The 24,616-nt window shown below is 47.3% G+C and overlaps 2 protein-coding genes across 4 annotated transcripts in view; one reads left to right on the top strand and one right to left on the bottom strand.

Moving 5' to 3' along the window:
• Positions 1-599: 599 nt before the first annotated feature.
• SYT11 (synaptotagmin 11) lies at positions 600-23,740 on the bottom strand. Its single transcript, XM_061605983.1, has 5 exons — positions 23,543-23,740; positions 18,220-18,672; positions 9,327-10,150; positions 3,754-3,880; positions 600-1,873 (listed from the first exon to the last, which is right to left on the bottom strand). Exons 1-5 carry the CDS (start codon positions 23,577-23,579, stop codon positions 1,563-1,565), a joined length of 1,752 nt encoding a protein of 583 aa, XP_061461967.1. The 5' UTR covers positions 23,580-23,740; the 3' UTR covers positions 600-1,562.
• The window catches only part of GON4L (gon-4 like), a 45,440-nt gene continuing 44,373 nt past the window's right edge, over positions 23,550-24,616 (top strand). For all 3 annotated transcript variants that reach the window (XM_061605976.1, XM_061605975.1, XM_061605974.1), the window contains exon 1: positions 23,550-23,745. The gene's annotated coding sequence lies outside the window, so the exon portion shown is untranslated. The remainder of the gene's footprint in view (positions 23,746-24,616) is intronic.

Here is a 24,616-nt window from a genome sequence, read left to right as displayed (position 1 = left end):
GAGAGACCTGGTTCCATTCATTGCAGAGGCAGGATAAAAGACTTGACTTCAAAGATTGAGAGGGGCCACCTAGTCCAACCCAAAGTAAAGCTAGTATCCAAAGCTAGTCCTACTCAGTGTAGACCCATTGAAGTTAATATAGACATGTCCAACTTAGGTTCATTCATTTCAATGGGTCTGCTGTGAGCAAAATTAAGGCCACATTCACACCATACGTTTATTCAACTATCATTCCACATTAAACAGTCATGGCTTCCCCCAAAGCATCCTGGGAAGTGTAGTTTGTGAAGGGTGCCGAGAGTTCTTAGGAGATTCCTATTCCCCTCCCAGCGCTACAATGCCCGGAGTGGGGTTTAACAGTCAGTCCCTCTTCCCAGGGAACTCTGGGAACTATAGTTCTGCGAGGGGAATAGGCAGGGTCTCCTAACAACTCTCAGCACCCTTAACAAGTCACACTTCCTAGAAGTCCTTGGGGGAAGCCATGGCTGTCTAAAGTGGAATGATAGCGGAATAAACGTATGATACCACCCAATTTCTTCTTTTTTGAAAGAGGCCTGCTTTCCAGTGGTTGGAGCAGACAGCACCCCCCCCCCCAAAAAAAGTTTATTTATTTATTTGTTGTTTGATTTATATTTCACCCTTCCTCCCAGCAGGAGCCCAGGGCGGCAAACAGAAACGCTAAAAACACTTTAAAACATCATAAAAAGACCTCATTGGTTTGGACCAACGGATAGATGATTAGATTAGTGGTTTAGACTTGCAATGGTTTCGACTGATGGCTGGGCGACAAATAAGGATAAAGGAATTATTCTAGGACCCTGTTATACGGAGTGGGGTGGGGAATGTGTTCAGCAGCAGCTTATCGTTCTAAGGAGCCATTTCCTTCCCACCCCACTTGGCTTCAATATCTCTTTGACCCAAGACAGATGCGTAACCTATTGCATACACCAATGGCGTTAGTTCACCCAAGTCACACACACAAAAAATGCAAAGTATCAGCAGGAAGGATGAGGGCAGACAAAGTCAAGAAAGAACCAGCAATTCAACACCATTTTTTGTGTTTGTTTTTTTTAAAAGGAAAATAAGTTGGGAGAGAAGCTGAATAGGCCAATTGTAGTGATTACCAACAAAGACAGTTCAGCACAAAACACGACTTTCATAGTAACAGATAAATCGTATTAAAAACTGTACTTTTGATATTGGTAAAGTTATTTTTTTTGTGGTTTTTTAAAAACTTTTGTATTCGGCATGCAATAGTGCGTGGTTACACCGTGGTTTTTCTTTTTTTTTTAATTTTATAATATATATGTTTTGTGGTATTATTAAAATTAATGTTCTTTTTTTGTAGTTTTGTTTTAAATGTATTTTTGTAGTTATGTGTTTAGAACTTTAGTGTGCCCTGCAAAAGTTAACATCGCTAGAGAGAACCGATCAGCTGCTTCTTATGGAAACTTCTTTAAAGTTTCTACAACTAAAACGGAAGAGAGGAGAAAAATGAAAGGTCAAGTGTCTGTTTGCGTCTGGGCGCGGGGCAAAGTGCGCAGCGCCCTCCGCTTACCCTGCTAATATTCGCTCAAGCTGTGCCACTTGGCAATTTGCTTCCTGGGGCTCTCGCACACCTCCCGCCAGTGTTCCACACCGCCCGCTGTGACACTGTGCGCCCCCAGGATCAGCCGGCCCACCACCTCATTTTTCGTGGTGCGGTCAAAGTCGATGACCAGAAACTCGATGCTGACATCGGGGAGGAGATCCACAGGGATGTCGTAAATGAAAGATTCGTTGAAGACGGGATTCAAAGTGCACTTCTTGACGTGAGTTTTCTTTTTCGCAATGCGCTTTCTGCCGTAGTACACGTTCACCTTGACATAAGGATCTGCCAGAGAGAAGAAGAGGAGCGAGCCAATAACACAGTCCGATAACCGGCGGAGCCATCTGAGTGGGACTTTTGCGGGCAGAAGTGTAGGAACCCACACAGCAGAATGAGCAGAAGAGCCCCCCAAATGCAGTGAGATTGGGTTACCCAATGTTGGAAAAGAGTAACGAAAGTAAGACACATTGCCATCTAAGTACGGGTGGGTGGGTTACCATTTGAAGTAAGTGAAGTAAGGCAGTCAGCGGCTATACCAAATCCAAAGGGCAGCAGCTGTGGATTTCCTGCTGTGAGCAGGGGGTTGGACTCGATGGCCTACAAGGCCCCTTCCAACTCTATGATTCTAACACATCTTAGCCATAGTGCTGCAAAGCACACAATTTGCAAATGCAATAACAGCACGTCCGTGCATTGCACAAGATGGGGGGGGGAATGTACAGTTGTAAATGGCTAAATTGCAATGTGGTGACTGCAGAAAAAGCTATGGAGATACGTGCATAAAAGTATACTGAATACAAGGACTGAATCGCAGTATAAAAAATATAATAAAAACTCCTGTTTCTAAAGTCTTCTTCAGAATGAAAACACCACCTTCGCTGAATCCCATAAACCTCTCTTGATTACTCACAGGCCCTGGATATAATAGTCAAAAGCTGAAGATGTTCATGGAATGTTTGTTGTATGTCTCCAAATGAAAAAATCATTACATTTCTTCAAATTGCTCAATGCCACAAGGCTAGTTCGACTCCAGTGGCATCAGATTATTCTGGCAGGATGCTTCCCATAAGCACTTGGTTGGCCACTGTAAGAACAAGATGCTGGACTAGAAGGGCCCCCTTTGACCTGATCCAGCTCTTACGTTCTTATGTTCTTAAGTAATACATACTGCCATCTAAAAATCTCCCCTCCCCCCCAGTAAGACCATTAAGTTCACAGTCTAAAATTCGCTAACTGCATCACTGCCAAGATTGGGAGAGCTTTTGGTGCGATTCTCCCAAACTCATCTTTGCATTGTTCGCAAGTTCTCCACAACCTCAGGAAAACATGAGCGTCCAACCAGTTATGCAGCTGGCAGAGAGCAAAAGGGAGCACTGTGCTGTTCTCTGTCTCCCACTTTCGAGGGAGATCAAGAGGATGGCGAGGAGCCAACAGACCTTTTCTGTAGTAGCTTTCTGTCTATGGAATGCTCTCCCAAGGAAGGCGTGCCACGCACCAACTTTGTCATTGTTTTGGCACCAGACCAAATAAGTTTTTGTTTACTCAGGCATTTCGGTAGCATCAACAATTGGATGTTTTTACTCCAGTTGTGTTTTTAAATATGTTTTAACTATTTTTATGACTGTATTTTATTGTAAGCTTCGGGCCCTTTTTATTATGGGAAGTGATACCTGCATTCAATAAACCTAACCGTGGCAAACCTCCCAAATTCGTTCTGTCTGAAACACAATGCAAACTGAAACACAGCCATCCTTTGAAATACGCACTTCTCCAGAGTTCGCAATGCGGTTCTCCAGCCCAGTAATGTGTTACCAAGAAAATGCACGTACTCTATGGGTCAAGTGTGCATATATTAGGGAAAATGACATGCAGAAATGCATTATAGTAGAGAAAATTGCTTTGCAAAAAATGTGGATATTGGGGGAAACTGCAAAGAAAAATGTGTTTATTAGGACCAATTCACACTAAAATGCTGACAGATTCCCATCAAGACAAAAAAAATTACAAACTGATGTGGAAACGTAAAGATGGTTCCAAAAAAAAAAAAAAAGGCGAAGCTGGAAGAGAGAGATCCCTGCCTCCCTAATTTACAAAGTAACCTGCACAAAAGAGGCTTTGAAGGGAAAACGCAAAAGGAAGGAAGGTGACAGGCTGGAGTAAATAGCTTCTACCTGAGAGGCCGGTGATGTCCATCTTGGGCAGGTGTCTCGCCTTCAAAACCACCACGGTCATCCTCTGGGCGACAGGATGGTAAGATAAAGAAACCTGCAGCTCCCCTCTGCTGACACATTTCTGGAAAGAGACAAGGTTACATGTCCTCAGAAGGACAGTCCGCAAGCGGCTGCCCTGGCCATCCTGCCCTTCCAACAGGGCTGTGGAGTCAGTATGCCAAACCTTCGACTCCGACTCCTCTATTTTTCTGCTGTCCAACTCCACCCAAAATTGCTTACGACTCCACAGCCCTGCCTTCCAGCCCCCCCCCCCCCGGCTGTCTCTGCAAAAGAAGGTCCTGAGGACATTCCGCCTAGAAAGGGTCAGAGCTGATGGAAGCCAGCAGGAAAGGAGGACATAAGAGGCGCCCTGCTGCTGTGCCAGGCCAAAGGCCCACTCAGTCCTGCATCCTGTTCTCACAGTGGCCAAGCAGATGCCCCAAAGGGAAGCCCGCAAGCAGGACCTGAGCAAACAGCAACTCTTTGCCACCTGCGATTCCCAGCAACTGGCATTCAGAGGCATCCTGCCTCTGACAGTGGAGGGAGAACCTAGATGCCAAGGCTAGTAGCCACTGAGAGCCTTCTCCTCCACGAATTTGCATGCTGAAGGCCCCAGGTTCAATCCCTAGCAACAAGACAGCCAGTGTGATATAGCAGTTACAGAGTGTCATACTGGGACCTAAGAGACCAGGGTTCAAATCCATGCTTGGCTGTGAAGCTCACTCAGTGACCTTGGGCCAGTCACTCTCTCTTGGCCTAACCTATCTCACAAGGTTGTTGTTAAGATAAAATCAGGGGAGGAGTGAACCATGTTTGTACGCCACCTTGAGCTCCTTGGAGGAAAAGTGGGATAGAAATGCAATAAACACACTCGAGGTAGGCTAGGGAGAGACTCTCTCTTGGTAACCCTGGAGAGCCACTGCCAGTCAGTGTGGACAGTACTGAACTAGGTGGAGCAATGGTCTGACCAGATCCTTGCCCTCCTATTGCAACGAGCTATTCCCACCATCACCACCTTAAACTTCGGAGTAGCTTCCGCTGGAAATGAAGGTTTTGGCATCGCCAGTAAACTCAATGATTGGAGAGAACTTCACATTCTATTGTTTACATCCTTCGTGCTTTCGCTGTGTCCTCCCTGCTTTTTGATGGTAGCTGAGTTGACCATAGCGGTGGTTTTTTGGTGGTGGTTTTTTTTAAAGAAAGGCACGGCTTTATTGAAAGGGAGTTAACGCGGTGGAAATAAACCGGAGGCTCGCCAAGTATTAAAAAGCCATTGTTAAGCCCGTGAATAGCAGGACCGGGTTGCCATGGCCATCGTGTCCTAGATTCAGCATTTTGGGAAGTTCCTGGGGCCTGAGGTAACCAGTGGTCTAAAGCCATGCCTGCCCCTCACTGCTTCCCAGAATCACAAGTGGAAGGGGCCTATTCCTGGAGTGAAAGGCTCAAACTACTCTTCCCTAAGGATTAGGACCAGCACGTTCAGGGGTGCACCTGATGTTTCTGCAAATGCTTTAGGCCCCACATATGTGCAAGACCTCCTCATGCGAGCCCTTCAGGCCTAGAAGGATAAACACTCGCCGTCTATTGTGCAGTGGTCTGAGGACCTCATTGCCCCTGGCCACTTTTGAACACGTTCTCCTAAATGTCAGTTTCACATGGATACCTATCTGGACGTTTGGGTGGCTTTTATTGATTTGTATGTTTAGATTAAGATGGATGTATCAATAGCTATTGTGTTTTTAATGTGAGCTGTGGGGTTCCCCCTCTCCTTTCTCCCCTTCTCTTTCTCTGGTTTCCCCTCTCTATCTCCATTAAATTTGATATATGACTGCCTCCTTCCCTGCAGACCCGCCCTGGTGTTTAGATTGCTGGAGGGGCCTTTCTTGGTAGTTCTACTGCCCTTAGACGTTTGGGGTGATGGTGGCCCAGGAGAGGGCATCCTCTGTGGCAGCCCCTAAGGTGTGGAATTCCCTCCCCAAAGAGTAACGTTTGGCACCTTCATTGTATAGCTTTGTGCTGAAGATGCACCTCTTTACCTTTGCCTGTGACACCCACATCTATACACACACACACACACTGTGCTCTTTTCTTCTGATTGTAACTTGATTTCAAATGAGGCCCCATCAGCACTATTCATTTAAAGCAGTGTTATCTCCCCCCTTTAGGATGCACACCTTAATGTGGTGAGGGGGTTTGAGAGTGTTGAAGAAGCTAAGAGCAATGCCGATGGGAGTCTAGACCAAGAGGCTAGACTCCTAGCAGGGGCACCCAAGGCAGAATGGTCAAAGCTGAAACACCAGACTAAGATGCATCCATACTCAGAGGAAGGCAATGGTAAACCACCTCTGATTATCTCTTACCACGAAAACCCTATGAACAGAGTATCCAAAATGCAACACGAGATAGTGCTGGAAGATGAGACCCCCAGGTCAGAAGATACTCACCGAGCTACTGGGGAAGAACAAAGGACAAGTACAAGTAGCGCTGTGACTAATGACGCAGCTGGGTCAAAGCCGAAAGGAAGCCCAGAGGCTCATGTGCACAGATGCGAAAGGAGAGTCTGGAGTTGTACAACGCACACAATAGGAACATGGAATGTGAGAAGCATGAACCAGGGAAAGTTAGAAATTGTCACGCAAGAAATGGAACGCATCAACATTACAATACTTGGTGTGAGCGAACTAAAATGGACGGGAATGGGACATTTTCAGTCGGGCAACTACAAAATATTTTATGCAGGAAATGAGAAATTAAGAAGAAATGGGGTTGCTTTAATAGTGAGAAGTGATGTAGCAAAAGCAATTAGGAGCTACAACGCAAGGTCTGAACGAGTTATATCAATGAGATTAAATGGGAAACCTATCAACATAACCATCATCCAAGTCTATGCTCCGACATCAAACGCAGAAGAAGAGGAATTGGAGAGATTTTATGCAGAAGTACAAGAAGAAATTGATCACACACCAAAACAAGATGTGCTGATAATCATGGGGGATTGGAATGCAAAAGTACGGAACAGAGAAGAACTAGGAATTGTGGGGAAATGGGGCCTAGGAGATAGAAATGAAGCAGGAGGAAGACTTATTGAATTCTGTGAAGCCAATAATTTGTTTCTTGCAAACACATTTTTTGAGCAACCGAAAAGATGACTGTATGCATGGACATCACCAAATGGTCAATATAGGAATCAAATTGATTATATAATTGGTAGCAGAAGATGGAGAAGTTCCATACTTTCTGTGAAAACAAGACCTGGAGCAGACTGTGGTACAGATAATGAACTGGTCATATCAAAAATCAGAGTAAAGCTAAAGAAGACCTGCAAAGCAGTCATAATGCCAAAATACAATTTAAATAACATCCCAGAAGCATATAAAGATCAAATAAGGAACAGGTTTGAGGCTTTAAACTTAGTTGACAGAGAACCAGAAGAACTATGGAATGAAGTCAGAGACGTTATCAGAGAAGAATGCAAAAAGACAATACCTCTAGTTAAAAAGAGAAAAAGACCTCAATGGATGACTGAAGAAACTCTTGAAATGGTTAAAGAGAGAAGGAAAGCAAAAGCAAAAGGAGATAGAAACACCGTCAGAACCCTAAATGCAACAATACAGCGACTAGTACGTAGGGACAAAGAACTATTACAATAGTTACTGTATAGAAATAGAAGAGGACAACAAAAAGGGTAGAACAAGAGCCCTGTTCCAAAAGATTGGAGAAATGAAAGGGAAATTTAAACCAAGAGTAGGGATGCTGAATAATCAACAGGGGAACACACTGACTGACCGAGATGAAATAAAAGCAAGATGGAAGCAATACACTGAAGAACTCTACAAAAGAGATGCCCGGATGACAGATTCATTCACGGAGGAACCGTATGATGAAGAACCAGAAATTTTAGAATGTGAGGTGAAAGCTGCTCTCCAAATACTTGGAAGAAACAAATCACCAGGAATAGATGGCATGCCAATAGAGCTGCTACAAGCTACTGAGACTGAATCTGTCCAAATTTTGACAAAAATCTGTCAAGAAATATGGAAAACTAAACAATGGCCCACAGACTGGAAGCATTCCATATACATCCCAATTCCAAAGAAAGGGGATCCCAGGGAATGCAGTAATTATCGAACTATTGCCTTAATATCCCATGCAAGTAAAGTAATGCTCAAGATTCTACAACAAAGGCTCTTACCATATACGGAGCAAGAAATGCCAGATGTCCAAGTTGGATTTAGAAAGGGCAGAGGCACCAGAGATCACATCGCAAACATACGTTGGATAATGGAACGGAGCAAGGAATTTCAGAAGAAAATCACCCTGTGCCTTATAGATTACAGCAAAGCCTTTGACTGTGTAGATCATGAAAAACTATGGAATGCTTTAAAAGAAATGGGGGTGCCACAGCATCTGATTGTCCTGATGCGCAACCTATACTCTGCACAAGAGGCTACTGTAAGGACAGAATATGGAGAAACTGACTGGTTCCCCATCGGAAAGGGTGAGAGACAGGGGTGTATTTTATCACTCTATTTATTTAATCTATACGCAGAACATATCATACGGAAAGCAGGATTGGACCAAGTTGAGGACATTGAACTTGTCAAGGATTATCAATACCTTGGCACAGTCATTAACCAAAATGGAGACAACAGTCAAGAAATCAGAAGAAGGCTAGGACTAGGGAGAGCAGCTGTGAGAGAACTAGAAAAGGTCCTCAAATGCAAAGATATATCACTGAACACTAAAGTCAGGATCATTCAGACCATGGTATTTCCGATCTCTATGTATGGATGTGAAAGTTGGACAGTGAAAAAAGCGGACAAGAGAAAAATCAACTCACTTGAAATGTGGTGTTGGAGGAGAGCTTTGCGGATACCATGGACTGCAAAAAAGACCAATGATTGGGTGTTAGAACAGATTAAACCAGAACTATCACTAGAAGCTAAAATGATGAAACTGAGGTTATCCTACTTTGGACACATCATGAGAAGACGTGATTCAGTAGAAAAGACAATAATGCTGGGAAAAACAGAAGGGAGTAGAAAAAGAGGAAGGCCAAACAACAGATGGATTGATTCCATCAAGGAAGCCACAGACCTGAACTTACAAGATCTGAACAAGGTGGTTCGTGACAGATGCTCTTGGAGGTCGCTGATTCATAGGGTGGCCATAAGTCGCAGGCCACACCCCTCATTGGCCTCGCTTCTCACCCCAAGTGAGGTCCTGCTTGTGGGCTTCCCATTGGAGCATCTGGTTGGGCGCTGTAAGAAAAGGATGCTGGGCCACTGGCCTGATCCAGCAGCCAAGCACTGCTTCTGTTCCATCTCAGTTCCATTCCCTGCTACTGACCAGTTTCCCTTGGCTCTGGCATCAGCACACCTTTGCTGCGGATCCTGTTTCCAAACCAGCAGGTACCCCCCACCCCTGGCTCACCCCATCGTTCGCTTGCTCAGACCCAAGGTACAAGAAACAGCCGTCAGAGACTCTCCACAGCAAAACATCCCAAATACCACATTTCCTCTCCCTACCTGGATATTCCTTTTGATGATCTCCCTGGTTAATTGGACCTTTCCAGTGCTCGGGTCCACCCCAGCGAGTGGCACCATCACCTCCCCGATGACATCGTCTCGAGAGAAGCGGTCGAAGCTCAGCACCAGGAAATGGAGCACCAGGTCCTGGAGTTGGCTGTAGGGGATCCCGTAGAAGGTGAAGGTCTCGTCGAAGACGGGGTCCAGCGTCTTGCGAAGGACTCGCGTCTTCACGCGGTGCCTCTTGTCTGGCAGGATTGTCATCTTGATGTAGGGGTCAGAGCCTTGATTGTGCTCGTCCATGACTGGCAACCCGTGGGCCTCCTGGATAGTCACCACCAGAGCTTTCTTTGGGAAGTTGTAGTCCACTGAGAAAGTCAGTGTCCCCAGCATGACCTCTTCTTCCAGGGAAGACGGAGAGGAGGTTTTGCTGCCCGCCGGCGTCAAACTTTGATCCGGACTCAATTCCTCTCCATAATCTACTTTGATGGGAAGCTGGTTGACGCATGTGGCTGCGCTCAACCCGTTGGAGGTTTTGTCAGAGCCCACTAACCCAGCTTCTGCTGCGTCCACCAGGAGGTTGCCTCTTCCATCTTGCCTGGCAGCGCCCAACTTGTCTCGCCGGATCCGTATGATTTTCTTCTTGTTGCTCAGGGTCTCTGGGTAGATGCTGATGCCTTTCAGCATGTGTATGAACTTGTAAGGGGGAGTCTTGTGCTTCTTTTCTGCATGCTGGTGGCAGCACGTCCATACGAACACGGTCACGGAGACAGAGACCACTAAGACGGTGGCGCCAATGAGGCCTGCCACAATCGGAGAGACATCTGTGAGTGGGGAAAAGTGGGGGAGGGAGAGAAATCGGGGCGGGAAAAGGATAAGTCATCTCTCCTGCCAACCGCTTATTTTATCCTGCTCTTCAGCTTCCGAATATGAGTGATAAGACATTCCCTTTTGCCACCCCACCCCTAGGTTACTAATCTCAAAGACATGGCACAAAAGCGGAAGGGCTGTAGCCCAGTGGGAAAGCGTCTGCTTTGCATGCAGAAGGTCCCCGGTTCAATCCCCAGCACCTCCAAGTAGCTCTAGGAATGTCCCTTGCCTGAAATCCTGGAGAGCTGCTGCCAGTCAGTGTTGACAATACTGAGCTAGATGGGCCAGTGGTTTGACTCAGTGTAATATTGTAGCAGAATGTGCTGTCTACTTTGTGGAAAGGCCATAGCTCAGTGGCAGAGCATCTGCTTTGCATGCAGAAGGTCCCAGGTTCAATCCCCAAAAGCATCTCCATCTGGGCTGTCTGAAACTCCCAGAGAGCTGCTGCCAGCCAGTCATGTGGCCCTTGAACTGAAAAAAAAAAAAAAAGGTTCCCCACACCTGTGCTAGGTAGGCACATATCTATCAGCTCTCAGGTATGCTTTAAATGGGACTCCTGCATTGAGCAGGGGGTTGGACGTGATGGCCTTATAGGCCCCTTCCAACTCTACTATTCCACAAAACAGACTGTGGTTGACTAAGTTAGCTTCCAGCGTTTCTATAACTTATTATGAATGCAGAATACCATATTGTTTTAAAAGCAGCAAACAGAACTTCATCCAACCTTGCTCTACATCCCTATAAGGATTCCATCAATCACTTAAAGAATGTAATTGTGATTAGCGAAAGAGAGGTTTTAATTTTTCTAGCAAATGTCAGCGTCTGCCTTCAACAGCTGTTAACATACAACTGTAATTATGCTGTCATTTGATGAAATACTTAAATGAAGATGACTGGGTGCTAGTTGGTTTGAGATTATATATATATACACACACACACATATAGCATTGGTGAGGCTAGTGCATGTGAGCAAGGAGAGGTCATGTAACCCTAACACCTCTAGCTCTGAGGACATTTTCCATGGAAGGTAACCATGGAATTTAGTGCACAAGTCATAAAGCACAAAGGGATGACCTCAGCTGTGCTGATGACATCACCTCGATCAACTCAGTGCCTCTTGTTTGTTGGACAGGATAAAAAGACCCAGTTATTACAAAACATGGTAAAGCAAGCCTGTAACGGGGCAGAAAAATAACTTCTCAGGAATTCCCCCCCCCCCCAGTGCTATATTTTTCCACAGATTTTTTTCCCATTTCCTAAGTTCATGGGTAACAACAAATGAATGCCAATTTCAAATACAATATTAGGCAAGCTTGGCCAGTTTCAACGTTTTAAAGCTTTGTTTACCAAATGCAATCTTTCTCTTTCAAAAAGCCTTTTAAGTAGATTCCTGCATCCAAGTTTGCATCTGTACTGGAATTGTTTTTATACTTGTTGCCGCCCTGGGCTCCTTTTGGGAGGAAGGGCAGGATATACATTTAACAAATATATAAGTAAATAAAATGGAAGGAAACTGAACATGCTGAATGGGATCATTCTCTAGGCCCATGAGAAAAATTTCCTATGCAAGTTAGATTAATTTGCATGGGAAAAGTTCCAGAAAATCAACATCACTGCTGGAAGGGGAAGACCCCCTTAAAAAAAAAAAAAAGGAAAAAAAGGAAACGGCCATTAGGAGTAGATGGGGCAGTTAAAAAAGAATTTGGACACTTTGGCCACATTCACAACATACATTTAAAGCACCATTATTCCATTTTAAACAGCCATAGCTTCCATTGCCTCAGTCTTGCCTTTGCGGAATTCACCAGGGAAGAGGATAGGGACAAAAGCTGGATTAGGTGGCTCTCTGCTTGGCTCTGCCTAGTGTTGGTCGCTCTGCTTTCCATCTTACCAGTTGCCCTGGCTTGGTGCTGCACTGTTTAAGGCCACAAAGCCAAGGGCTTCATGAAAAGCTGGGCTTGAAGAGGAGAGATTGGGAATGCTGTATAGGCAGTCTTGGAAGGGAATTCCAGGCATAAATAAGTTTCTGGAAGACCATCAGGAAGGGAGCAAAGTGGGCTTCTTGGGGCAGGGAATTCCAAGTCTGGAAGCCACAATGAAAAGGCTGTCTCCCGCATGCCTGTCAAACTAACTTCTTTCATTCCAGGCATGCAGAGGAGACCAGAGGTACATGATCTTAAATCCAGGCTAGGAACATATGGACGTAAGCGGTCCCTTAAGTAAACTGGTCCAAGACCATTTAGGGCTTTAAAGGTCAAAACCAGCACTTTGAATTGGGCTCGGAAACAGATTGGGAGCCAGTGAAGATTCCCAGGAGCTGGTATTCAGAGGCATAGCTCCTCCAGCAATGGAGGGAGAACATAGCCTCTGTGGCTAGTCATCACTGATAGCCTCATTACCCTCCATGCATCTGTCTAATCCTCTTTTAAAGCCATCCAAGTTGGTGGCCATCACTGCCTCTTCCTGTGTCTCCCTCCACGGCCTAATTGTGTGTTTCTCTTGCTCACATTCCCACTTCTACTCAGTTTCCCTCCAACACCCCCTTAACAGTAAATCAGCATTCTGTGGGCACTGAGCATGCACAGCCCTCACTGGGCTGTTTTACCATCCCCAATAGAGTTTTTCCTCCCATGGGGTTTCTGCAGATACCCCTCTCTCTTGCAGGTGTGGGGACAGCCTTTGGCCCTCCATATGTTGCTGCACTATAACTCCCATCAGCCCCAGCTAGCATGGCCAATGGCCAGGGATGATGGGAGTTGTAGTTCAGGAACATCTGGAGGTTCCACCACACCTGCTGTCGTACATTTCAGCTACATAAGGATTGGCATTGACAGCCTGAACACTGGATATAGAAGGAATGGCGATAAATAATATAGTGATGTATGTGCAAATCTGCATTCAAAATGGTGCTTACAATAACCATATCTACCAACATTCACATCTTCTCAGTATTGGCATTCACTTACACCTGCACAAGGACATAGGAAGCTGCCATCTGCTGAGGCTGTTGGTCCATCTAGCTCAGTATTGCCTACACTGACAGGCAGCAGCTCTCCAGGGGTTTAGACCGGGATTGAGCCCAAGACTTTCTGGATGCAAAAATTCCCCATCAAACAGTTAACAGCCCTTGTTACATGTTACATATCCTCCAACGCTTCAGCTTGGAAATATGAAAATTCTTTTTATATATCACCCCAATGTTCAAAGTACAGCTCGCTCCCTGACACTCCTCCCCTCCACACTCCAAAATGGCATATTTTATTTATTTATTAAATTCACATTCCACCCTTTCTCTCAGAAGGAGCCCTGGCTTATCATCACAGTTTGCATTTTGTTTTATTTCTTTCAAAACCAAACCAGAACACTTAAGAATGCTTTAATAGAAAGCTCGGCTTGACAATGGGTCTGGTTGTACTTCACACAGAACAGCTGCGTTTGCAATGCATGCAGCAGCATTCACTCTCTGGATGGGCAGCTATCGTGGAGGGAACGGGCATTTTTGTCTCTCTGAGTGAACATTAGAATCCAAATGCATTCTGTGTCGTCGTCCCCCGACAATCGGAGATTTCATTTTTAGAGACCCACTGTTTTTCCAAAATGCAGAGGAGCATTTGTGATTTAAAACTGCCTTCAAGTCAATTCTGACTCATGGCGACCCTCTGAATAGGGTTTTCATGGTAAGGGGTATTCAGGGGTGGTTTACCATTGCCTTCCTCTGAGGCTGAGAGGCAGTGACTGGCCTAAGGTCACCCAGTGAGCTTCATGGCTGTGGGGATTCGAACCCTGGTCTCCCAGGTCACAGTCCAACACTCTAACCACTACGCCACACTGGCTCTTTATCAGAAAACAGGAGCTGGTATATGAGGATTGTTGGAGTGTATGCCATTAACCATATAATCTGTGCACCATGGATTGCCTAGAAAGCTGCCTTAAACCACATCAGACCACCAGTCCATCTTGGCTCAGTACTGTCAAGGGCTAACTGGCAGCCGCTGTCCAGGATTATAGACAGAGGTCAGTTCCTAGCTCTAACTGGAGCTGTCGAGAAATGAACCTGGAACCGTCTGCATGTAAAGGAAATGCTCTACCACTGAGCTGTGCAGTTCCCTTCTCTTGCCAAAACCTGAGCATCCTTTTTGGAATCACTGTTGGAGATGGATTTTGGAGGCTGAATAGGTTAAGGATAGTAGCATTTGTTTGTGCCTTCTGTATGTTTTAATAAAATGTTAAACTGGGGTTTTAATGAGCCAATTATAGATAATGATGAAATGGCATCTTCCAGGTTTTTTGTTTGCCATCCCTGACCATTGCTGTGCTGGCTGGGGCTGATGTGTTAGAATCCAATCCTACAAATGTCTACTCAGAAGGAAGTCTGATTGAGTTCAGTGGGGCTTACTCCCAGGCAAGTGAAAATACGATGGCAACCTATGGATTGTATCCATCTCAGTCCTACTCAGAATGAATTAATGAACCTAAGTATGGGTTTACTCTGAGTAGGACTAGCACTGAATACCACTGTATATTTCTTGAGAGAGAGAGAGAGTGTACTGTATGTATGTGTGTCTGATTTGGTGTATGTTTACGAGCTCTATGAATTTGATGGAGGGTTTTTGCAAGCTAAGAAGCTGGTATAGCACAGTGGGGAAGAGAGCCTGGCTGGGAGTCCACAGTCTGTGAGTTCAAATCCCTGCTTGTGTCTCCTGGGTGTCAAGGGCCAGCCAAAAATCACCCCCAACGTGAGTGGTTCAGGGGTTACATCCCTGCCACCTGTGCAGCCATGGGCAAGCTGCATCCTCCCAAGGAGCTGCAGACAAGGAAGGGGCTGGCTTGTGCAGCTGTGGCAAGCTGAGCAGGCCCTAGCCAGCTGGGGAGGACTAGCCTCAGAGGGAGGCCATGGGAAACCCCCTCTGAATACCGCTTACCATGAAAACCCTATTCATAGATCAACTTGAAGGCAGTCCATTTTTTCATATTTTTTTTTGCAAACTGTATTGCTATATTATCTGCCCTTGCAAGCATGGGCAATGGCCAGGGATGATGGGAGTTGTAGTTCAGGGACATTTGGAGGACCAAAGGTTCCCCACACCTGCTGTATGGCATGAGGAAAGGGCCCTAGCTCAGTGGTGAAGCATCTGCTTTGCATGCAGAAGGTCCCAGGTTCCGTCCCCAATGGCATCTCCAGGTAGGGCTGGGAGAGACCCCTTACCTGAAACTCTGGAGAGCCTCTGCCACTCAGTGTAGACAATACCAAGCTAGAGCGACAAATGGTCTGACTTGGTATAAGGCAGCTTCCTGTGATACAATACAGCAGGTTCCTGCTACTCCTGCGGCACTGGCTTAATAGTGTAAGGGTGGCAAATAGGTATAAATGGGGGGGGGAGAGAAACAGGGAATTGAAGGAAGTCTTGGCTCCTAGGTTTTTATTCAGGGGGTGTTTCTTGGAAAATCCTGACATCTGAACAAGGGGCTGGATACCAAAGTGCCAATCTCCAAAGTCATCCCATAATAACAACAAAAGCTCCCATAATAACAATAACAACAACAATCATCATCATCTGTGTTCATTTTAAAATTGCTCAAACAGCATCCTCAGTGATGTCTGCACCATCTAATTGGGGGTCACATACAACATCTGTCCCACCCAAACCGCTTCTGTTTCAATCCACTTAAACCACCCCATCGTTAACAGACTCCCCACTATCTTCATACATGCTTGTTCGTAAGGTGGAGGCTCTGTTCCCCATTAGTGACTGTAAGCACAGAGACGGTGGTAGCATTTACCATGGAGGGATTAAATCTGGAATTTAAGACCCTGCCGTTTCATTTTTCTTTTGGTTCATGCAAATTAACCAGGCAAAGAGGTTGCTGCTACATTTACATCCCTGTTTGACTTTAGGGCAGTAGCAGAACTCGGCCGTCTGCCCCAGAGGACTATAAAAGGCTGCACTTTGGTGATTAAAAAATAAAATAAAATTCAGAGGGCTTTAATTAACAGAAAACATTCTACATTGGTCTACAATTGCATACCACTGTGACCCTCTCTCAGAATTGCCATTGTGTGGCGCTCATTTGTACAGCATTACATTTGTGTCCATCAGGATTAAAAGAATATGGAATAAATGGGGACTTTTCAGTGACTGATGTACCTTTTGAATGCAAATCAAAGGCTTACAAACACAAGCGGAAATCCTACTCTCTTTATAGGTCGATGTATTTTGGAGTGGGGGAATTAATAAGCTTTATTTCCCCCCACCCTTCAAGGCTTTTACATACATGCTCCTTCCTGCCAGAAACTTTGCTGCAGCCTGCCAAAGAGGAGCCGCCTAGACGCCAGGGGGATGGTCACTGTGGCTCATTATTGTGTAGTTATAGATTGGAGTTGAGGGGTGGGGTGTCTCCAGGGGCAGTTTAAAGCTGCCTCTCCCCCCCCCATGGATGAACGAGAAGACATTCACACCTCCGGCATGGATTAGAGGCCTCAAAACTTCTCCAAGAGGGAACACCCCAAAGAATGGGGGCAGCTGCTAGGGGGAGGAAGTTATTTTTCTCTCTGTGAGCGAACACTCAGTGGGTGGGGTGCAATGATATGGGGGTGGCTGGGCCAGGTTACAGGGCAAGGGTTTTCCTAGACATGAGGGTTGCAAGCAACCACTTGGTTAATTTGGGGTGTGGGGAGGATATACTCCAGATCCTGCTTGTCCAGCCTCTGCAGAAAAGGGGCTGGGGGGATTGAACAAATGCAGTTTTCTCTCCCACCCCTCTAATCCCCCTCCCCTACAAACTACCTCAGGGCTGGGGCGCTGCCTGGCCCAGAATAGACATCACGTCATTCTGCCTCCCTCCTCGCCACCACAGTGTGCACCTGCTCCCTCCTCTCCCACCATCGCCTGCCCCCTCCAGGAGGAGGAGATCAGGCCAGAGGGTGAGACCTTGCCCCCCTCCCTCTCAGCATCTTGCCCCCCCCTCGCTTCAAGCGGCTTGGATCTGCCCTGGCACCGACCCAGCAAAGCTCCCAAGGCTGGGCACGCCCGTGCAAGGCGGAGAGAGCGAGGGCGGAGAAGAGGAGGCAGAGACAGGGGTGGGAGCCGGGAGGGGAACTGGCAAGCATGGAGTGAGCCTGGCCCAGGATTTGGGAGCTGTCATCTACCCCCGGCCCCTCGGCTGATGCTATTTCCACTCTGCCCAAGGGGGGGGGGGTTCTGTGTGTGTGTATGTTTCAGGAGGATTTGGATGGGCATTGCTCTGTGCGTGTAGGGTAATGCTGTCAAAGCCTAGACAGACAAGGGTGGGTTTTACATGTGCGTGGCCTTTTTTGTGAGGAGGGGAGGCTTGCTCGAACGAATGGCGACAGGGAACCCAAAGGAGTGTGGGAAGGATGCCGGCAATCGTTTCCAACCGGCGTTTTCGGCTGCGATCCTGCAACCCGCCTCACTTGCCCCACGGAACTCCACAGGACTTGCGTGGGTAGGATCGCGCTGTTTTCCGTGGAGGTCTTCCCTAATCGCGTGGGCTCTCTGACCTCCTCCCCCCCGACGTCATCTTGCTCCTTACACAATCCTAATAGCCTAATGTTGCGCGGGGGGGGCACTGGTGGGGGAGAAATGAGAGCGCGAGGGAAAGCCGCCTCCCGTGGATCAGCGTTGGCGATGGGCATGTGTGTGTGCGTGCGCGCCCTGCTATGCTGTGCGTTATTGGTAGGATTGCGTTATTGGTGGCCGTGTGATAGTGTTGCCTCGGCGGCGCAAGCAAGACCCAGTGCCTGTTGTGCGTCTTGTGTTTGCATATGAAGTGCCCATTGCCCGAAGCAAGGATGGACCGGAGTGGGGGGAAGTGTCGTGGGATGGGTCCCTTGCCAAGGAAGGATTATGGTGGCGGGCACGGACTGCGTGGGATTTGGGGAGGGATCAGGATGTTTCACCGTGACGCCTGGGAAGGCCCGGTGTGTTGCGCTTGGGAGCGGGCGGAGGATGTGATGGCAAGGAGGGGGGTCATTGCGCAGCAGCCTCCCACGGCCCGCACTCACCGAAGCTGGGGCGGACGCTGGCGATCTCTGCCATGGCGGCCCGCGACTGGAGCGGTGGCAGCGGCCCGATACGCGCGGGAGGCCCCTTCGGCGGATGCGGCGGCGGCGGCGCTTCTCCCGGCCCTGAGGATGCTCCCGACTCCAAGGGATGCAAAGCTGGCGACTGGTCCTGATGCAGCGCTAGCTCCGCCCACTTCGAACGATTCCCGGGCAAGGCCCCGCCTCCGAGCGCCAGCCGAGGCCACGCCTCCCGCCGCCTCTCCGAACCCGCCCGGCGGTGACTCGGCAGAGCGGCTCGGGTTGGGGCTGGCGGGGAGGGTCTGTCGGAGGTTTTGTTGCGAACGTCGTTTTCTCTTTCCCCGCACCGCCTCTGCCCGAGGGTTTGGGCCATGCGTAGCAGGAGAGATGCAATCGATGGTGTTATAGGAAGGATGGTGCTGGGAGACAGCAACACTGATTTTTTAAAAAAAATATAAATATTTACTATTATCGTGTATCTGCAGCATTTATAAATAGGTTTCTGGATTTTTATATTCTTGTTGTGGACTGATATTATAGAGGCAGTGGGTTCTTGCCGAAGGGATCAATCCTACTAATTTATTTGCTGATATTAATAGAATATATTAAATTAATGTTCAAATCCTGTTTACTACATATGAGCCAATTCCTTTCTATTCCTTCTAAGACCCATCTGTTCCTCAAGGACCTTTGTTTATCCTCTTATAAGGCAATCCTGTTTACTCAGAGTAAGTTCCATTGAGTTCAATGGGGTTTACTGTCCGATAAGCGGATATAGGATTGCAGCCTTACCGCACAATTCTAGGCATGTTTACTCAGAAGTAAATCCAACTGTGTTAAGTGGGTTTTTACTCTTATGTAACATTGCAAGCCAAACCATACCTACTCAGAAGTAAGTTCTGTGGAATTCAGTGGGACTTATGCCCAGGTAAATGGAGTTAGGGTTGTAGCCTGTCTACATAGGATTCCCCTCGCTGGATTGTCACCTCGTAGTGGTGAGTGGGCTTGTGTGTTCCAATGAGCCCTGTGAGCGATGCTGTGGGGAGTCATGTACTCCCAGCAGGGCCACCCATGGCAGTAAGGTCAAGGGAGAGGAACCAGACAAAGAATGATTCAAGAATGTCCTCAACGGCAGAACAGGCAGAGGATAACAGTGTGTATGTTACAATGGCTGTGAACGCGGATGAAGGCTGCAGCAGATGAAAGACTTCCAATAGTCATGGTATCCATGCCATTGGCTCAAAGCCTTTTTCTGTCAAGATTGTGTGTTGATCGTTGTGTGCAGATCTCCCCACATAAAACAACTTCACGCACAGGCGTCTTCCAAGCAAATTATCTTGGAAGACAATCTTAAGAACATAAGAACATAAGAAGAGCCTGCTGGATCAGGCCAGTGGCCCATCTAGTCCAGCATCCTGTTCTCACAGTGGCCAACCAGGTGCCTGGGGGAAGCCCGCAAGCAGGACCCGAGTGCAAGAACACTCTCCCCCCCTGAGGCTTCCGGCAACTGGTTTTCAGAAGCATGCTGCCTCTGACTAGGGTGGCAGACCACAGCCATCACGGCTAGTAGCCATTGATAGCCCTGTCCTCCATGAATTTGTCTAATCTTTTAAAGCCATCCAAGCTGGTGGCCATTACTGCATCTTGTGGGAGCAAATTCCATAGTTTAATTATACGCTGAGTAAAGAAGTACTTCCTTTTGTCTGTCCTGAATCTTCCAACATTCAGCTTCTTTGAATGTCCACGAGTTCTAGTATTATGAGAGAGGGAGAAGAACTTTTCTCTATCCACTTTCTCAATGCCATGCATAATTTTATACACTTCTATCATGTCTCCTCTGACCCGCCTTTTCTCTAAACTAAAAAGCCCCAAATGCTGCAACCTTTCCTCGTAAGGGAGTCGCTCCATCCCCTTGATCATTCTGGTTGCCCTCTTCTGAACCTTTTCCAACTCTATAATATCCTTTTTGAGATGAGGCGACCAGAACTGTACACAGTATTCCAAATGCGGCCGCACCATAGATTTATACAACGGCATTATGATATCGACTGTTTTATTTTCAATACCTTTCCTAATTATCGCTAGCATGGAATTTGCCTTTTTCACAGCTGCCGCACACTGGGTCGACATTTTCATCGTGCTGTCCACTACAACCCCGAGGTCTCTCTCCTGGTCGGTCACCGCCAGTCCAGACCCCATGAGCGTATATGTGAAATTCAGATTTTTTGCTCCAATATGCATAATTTTACACTTGTTTATATTGAATTGCATTTGCCATTTTTCCGCCCATTCACTCAGTTTGGAGAGGTCTTTTTGGAGCTCTTCGCAATCCCTTTTTGTTTTAACAACCCTGAACAATTTAGTGTCGTCAGCAAACTTGGCCACTTCACTGCTCAGTCCTAATTCTAGGTCATTAATGAACAAGTTGAAAAGTACAGGTCCCAATACCGATCCTTGAGGGACTCCTTACTCTTCTTACTCTTACTCTTAATCTTACTCGGTCACGAATGATCGCCAGTGAGTGATGGCGACCCTATGAACAGGGTGTTCATGGTAAGGGGTATGCAAAGGGGGTTTACCATTGCCTCCCTCTGAGGCTAGTCCTCCCCAGCTGGCTAGGGCCTGCTCAGCTTGCCCCTTCCTTGTCCGCAACTGGCAGCTGGGGGGCAACTGGGCTCCTTGGCACTCTGCAGCTTGCCCACGGCTGCACAGGTGGCAGGGCACGTAATCCCTGAGTCACTCACTGTGGGATGATCTTTAGCTGGTCCTTGACGCCCAGGAGACACGAGCGAGGATTTGAACTCACAGACTCTGCACTCCCAGCCAGGCTCTCCTCCCCACTGGGCTATACCAGCTGCTATCCGTATAGGGAGTCCTGGGCTATGAAAACCAAATGGTCTGACTCAGTTTAAGGCAACTTCATATATGTTCAGTGCCATTCACCTTGCATAGGAACACAGGAAGCTGCCTTACACCGAGTCAGACCATTGGTCCACCTTGCTTAGTATTGTCTACACTGACTGGCAGCGGCTCTCCAAGATATCAGACGGGGTCCTCTCCCAGCCCTACCTTGAGATGCCAGGGATTGAACCTGGGACCCTCTGCATGCAAAGTAAATGCTCTGCGACTGAGCTATGGCCCTTCCCCTCGCAGTCCAGATGTTCCTGAAACAGGGCGAAATTCTCTTCCTCTTCCCTCTCCAAAATACAATATGCTACAGTTCTCTGTGTTCCTTGGGGAAGGTATAATAATTAAAGCGTGTTGTAATGAGTCATCCTTCCTCCTCAAGCTTGGTAATTTGGCCCTTGATAGGGTACAAATGAGGCATTGCCATTCAAATGCACTGTGTGCTTAGGTTTGGCGCGATTTGGCCCTTGGCCTGGGATGATGACAGTCATCACTGGGCCACTAAGTTGCTCCAATGGGCCATTCAGAGTGGGATGTGGGGTCAAAGAGAGTTGGCTGGCAGAGCCGCTCTGAGGAAAAGCAATTACTGGATTTCCTGTATGTTGACGTTGCTTTGGGTTCAGCCCTCTTTGTTCCGCAGCCTCATAATACCTGCTCATCCTATACATTTTTATTATATCTTCTCATCCTATATGTTTTTATTGTACACAGATCATGACAGCCATACTGTTAAGTTGCACTACGAAGGCTCCCCTGAATTTCTGACTCCTTGGGTAGGAAGGCACACAAAGCACACACTTTTTAGTTGCAGTACAATCAGGGAGTGGAGAATCTCAGGCCTGAGGGGACAAATGTGGCTTCTTTGCCTGGCCCTTAGGATTCTCCCTAGGCCATACCCCTCACCTGCCTGCTTCATACTCTCCTGGAGCGTTTTTGCCAGGCTGGAACATGTTCTTGGTCCCTGATAATGCCTCTTGTGTGCCAGGATGGAGGGTAGAGGGGTGTGTGTGAGTGTGTGGAGAAAGTAGCCCAGCCACATAAAGGTAAAATGCGCAACCTTCCGGGGGCCTCATTCCAGTGGTGGGTGGGGCCAGGGGCAAAAGTGGACAGAACAAGGAGTGCAAGTTTCCCCTTTGTGTATTAGGCTAGTTTCTATCCACTCACACGCGCTCCTCTCCATTCAGACAAGCAAGAAGCGTGATCAAAATTCAAGGGCACATTTCAGCCAGGCAAAGAGCCAGTGGTGGCGTAGTGGTTAGAGTGTTGGTCTAGGACCTAGAAGATCGGGGTTCAAATTCTCACTCAGCCATGAAGCTCGCTGGGTGACCTTGGGCGAGTCACTGCCTCTCAGCCTACCCTACCTTACAGGGTTGTTGTGAGGATCAAATGGAGAGGGAGGAGAACCATGTACGCCACCGTGAGCTCCTTAGAGAAAAGGTGGGATATATATATAATGAATAATAATACAAAAGCAATGTAAAGTAGGGCAGGTGAGGGGCGTGGCCTGGGGAGAGAGGGCGTGGCTGACAGGATTGTCCCCAGGGCCAGATACTGGCATGAAATTTCTCATCCTTGGACCAGGGAGTTAATGATTTTGGAGCAGTTGCTGCTCTTTAGTTAATTTTAATATCTTTTATTAAAACATACTTGGTTGACCGTCTTTTAAAGTAATTTTTTAAATAAAATCGTAAATATATATTTTAACCTCTTAACTTATTTTTATTTCCATTTTGATTGTTTTCTGCCTTTTACTTATTGTTGTTCCAGGAGTTGCTATAGGCAAACCTGTTTTGTTTTTAGGAAAAAACCAGAGTAGTATGGAATGTCTTAAATAAGTAAATACATCCATCCAAGGAAATAAATTAAAAACAAACAACTTTTTTAAAAAAAAAACTCTGCCCCAAAATAGGCTCTGACCAGTCTTAAGTAAGGAGTTGATCCGTGTCACACTCCGATGATTACTGGATTGTGGAAATTAAAGTAATTATATTATCCGCTAATAATTTTACAAATAATTTAAAAATATATTATTTGTAATATCAACGTCACTCTGGCGACGTCACACCACGTTAATCGAACATAACTGCACGGGGCAGCCTCTCCTTTACACTTTGGCCACGTGTTTCTCCATCCCTCCCTCAAATCACGTGCCACCCGCTTCGCGCTAGAGATGCTCACGCAAAAGATGGCGGCCCTCGGCGCTGCGACCGCAGCAAAGATGGCGGCATCGCCGTCTCACATCTTTTATGCCCTTCAGCCTCATAAAAGACTGAGGCGGCGCAACTCGCCCAAATATATCTCCCCCACCGATAGTCTTCCCTGATCACCGCTCCCGCTTCCCCCTCGTCTCCCACCCCACGGGTCACTCGTGCTGAATCGCCAACTTTCGCTTCCTCACCGCGTCTGTTTTGCCAGAGAGAAACATGGCAGCGCATGACTCAGCTTCTCTTATGGGCAAACGCCTTTCCGTCAGTCAACCAGCGGGCTTCCGTCCTTTCCTGTACCGTCACTTCTTCCGCTTTGAGGAAGCGGGGATCTGGTTTGGAAAAATGGCAAAGCAGAGGCGCGCTGGTGCGGGGGACGCGGTGGAGAGGGAGCTCGGTTAGTGAGCCCACCGGGCTTGAGGCGGGTGGGAAGGGGCGGGCTGGTGCTGAGGGGGGCAGGATAGGCCCACTGTGGAGGACAGAGGCGTGGCTACCTGGCTGGCTAGCTGCTTTCCTGTTGCCCTTTTCTCTCTCCCTCTCTGGAGCTCAGGCTGGGATGGTTCCTTTGGGCATGTTTTCTCCCCCTTGGGGCAGTTCTCTGCCCAGCTCTGAAAAGTAGGCGGGTAGCCGGCGCTCTTCTCCTTCTGCAGGAGAGACGGGAGTTTAAAAAGGGGGCAGGGTGAGGTGGGGACGTTAGAAGAGCCCGGCTGCTGGATCAGGCCAGTGGCCCATCTAGTCCAGCGCCCTGTTCTCACAGTGGCCAACCCCAGATGCACCAGTGGGAATCCCGCAAGCGGGGCATGAGCGCAACAGCAAATCTCCCCTCCTGCAGATTCCAGCAACCGGTATAGGAAGCATGCCGCGCCTCTGACTGTGGAGGCAGAACATAGCCCGTCGTGGCTAGTTGCCTTTGATAGCCTGATTCTCCGTGATTTTGGCTCATTCTCTTTTAAAAGCCATCCAACTTGGTGGCCATCACTGCTTTGCGTGGGAGCAAATTCCATAGTTTAACTATGCGCTCTGTGAGGATGTCTGTTCTTTTGTCTGTCCCGAATTTCCAACATTCATTTTCACTGGATGTCTACAAAGATGTGTTATGAGACAGGGAGAAATACTTTTTATATCCACGTTCTCCATGCCATGCATAACTTTGTACACTTGTATCATGTCACCCCTTGCTCGCCTTTTCTCTAAACTAAAAAGCCCCAAATGCTGCATCCTTTCCTCATAGGCTCTATTCCCTTGATCATTCTGGTTGTTCCTTTCTG

This window comes from Rhineura floridana, chromosome 22 (assembly GCF_030035675.1).
Source record: "Rhineura floridana isolate rRhiFlo1 chromosome 22, rRhiFlo1.hap2, whole genome shotgun sequence".
In the NCBI taxonomy this organism is placed as follows: Eukaryota; Metazoa; Chordata; class Lepidosauria; order Squamata; family Rhineuridae; genus Rhineura; species Rhineura floridana.
The sequence above is the reverse complement of the archived record's forward strand: the minus strand, read 5'-3'. Positions and strand labels throughout refer to the sequence as shown.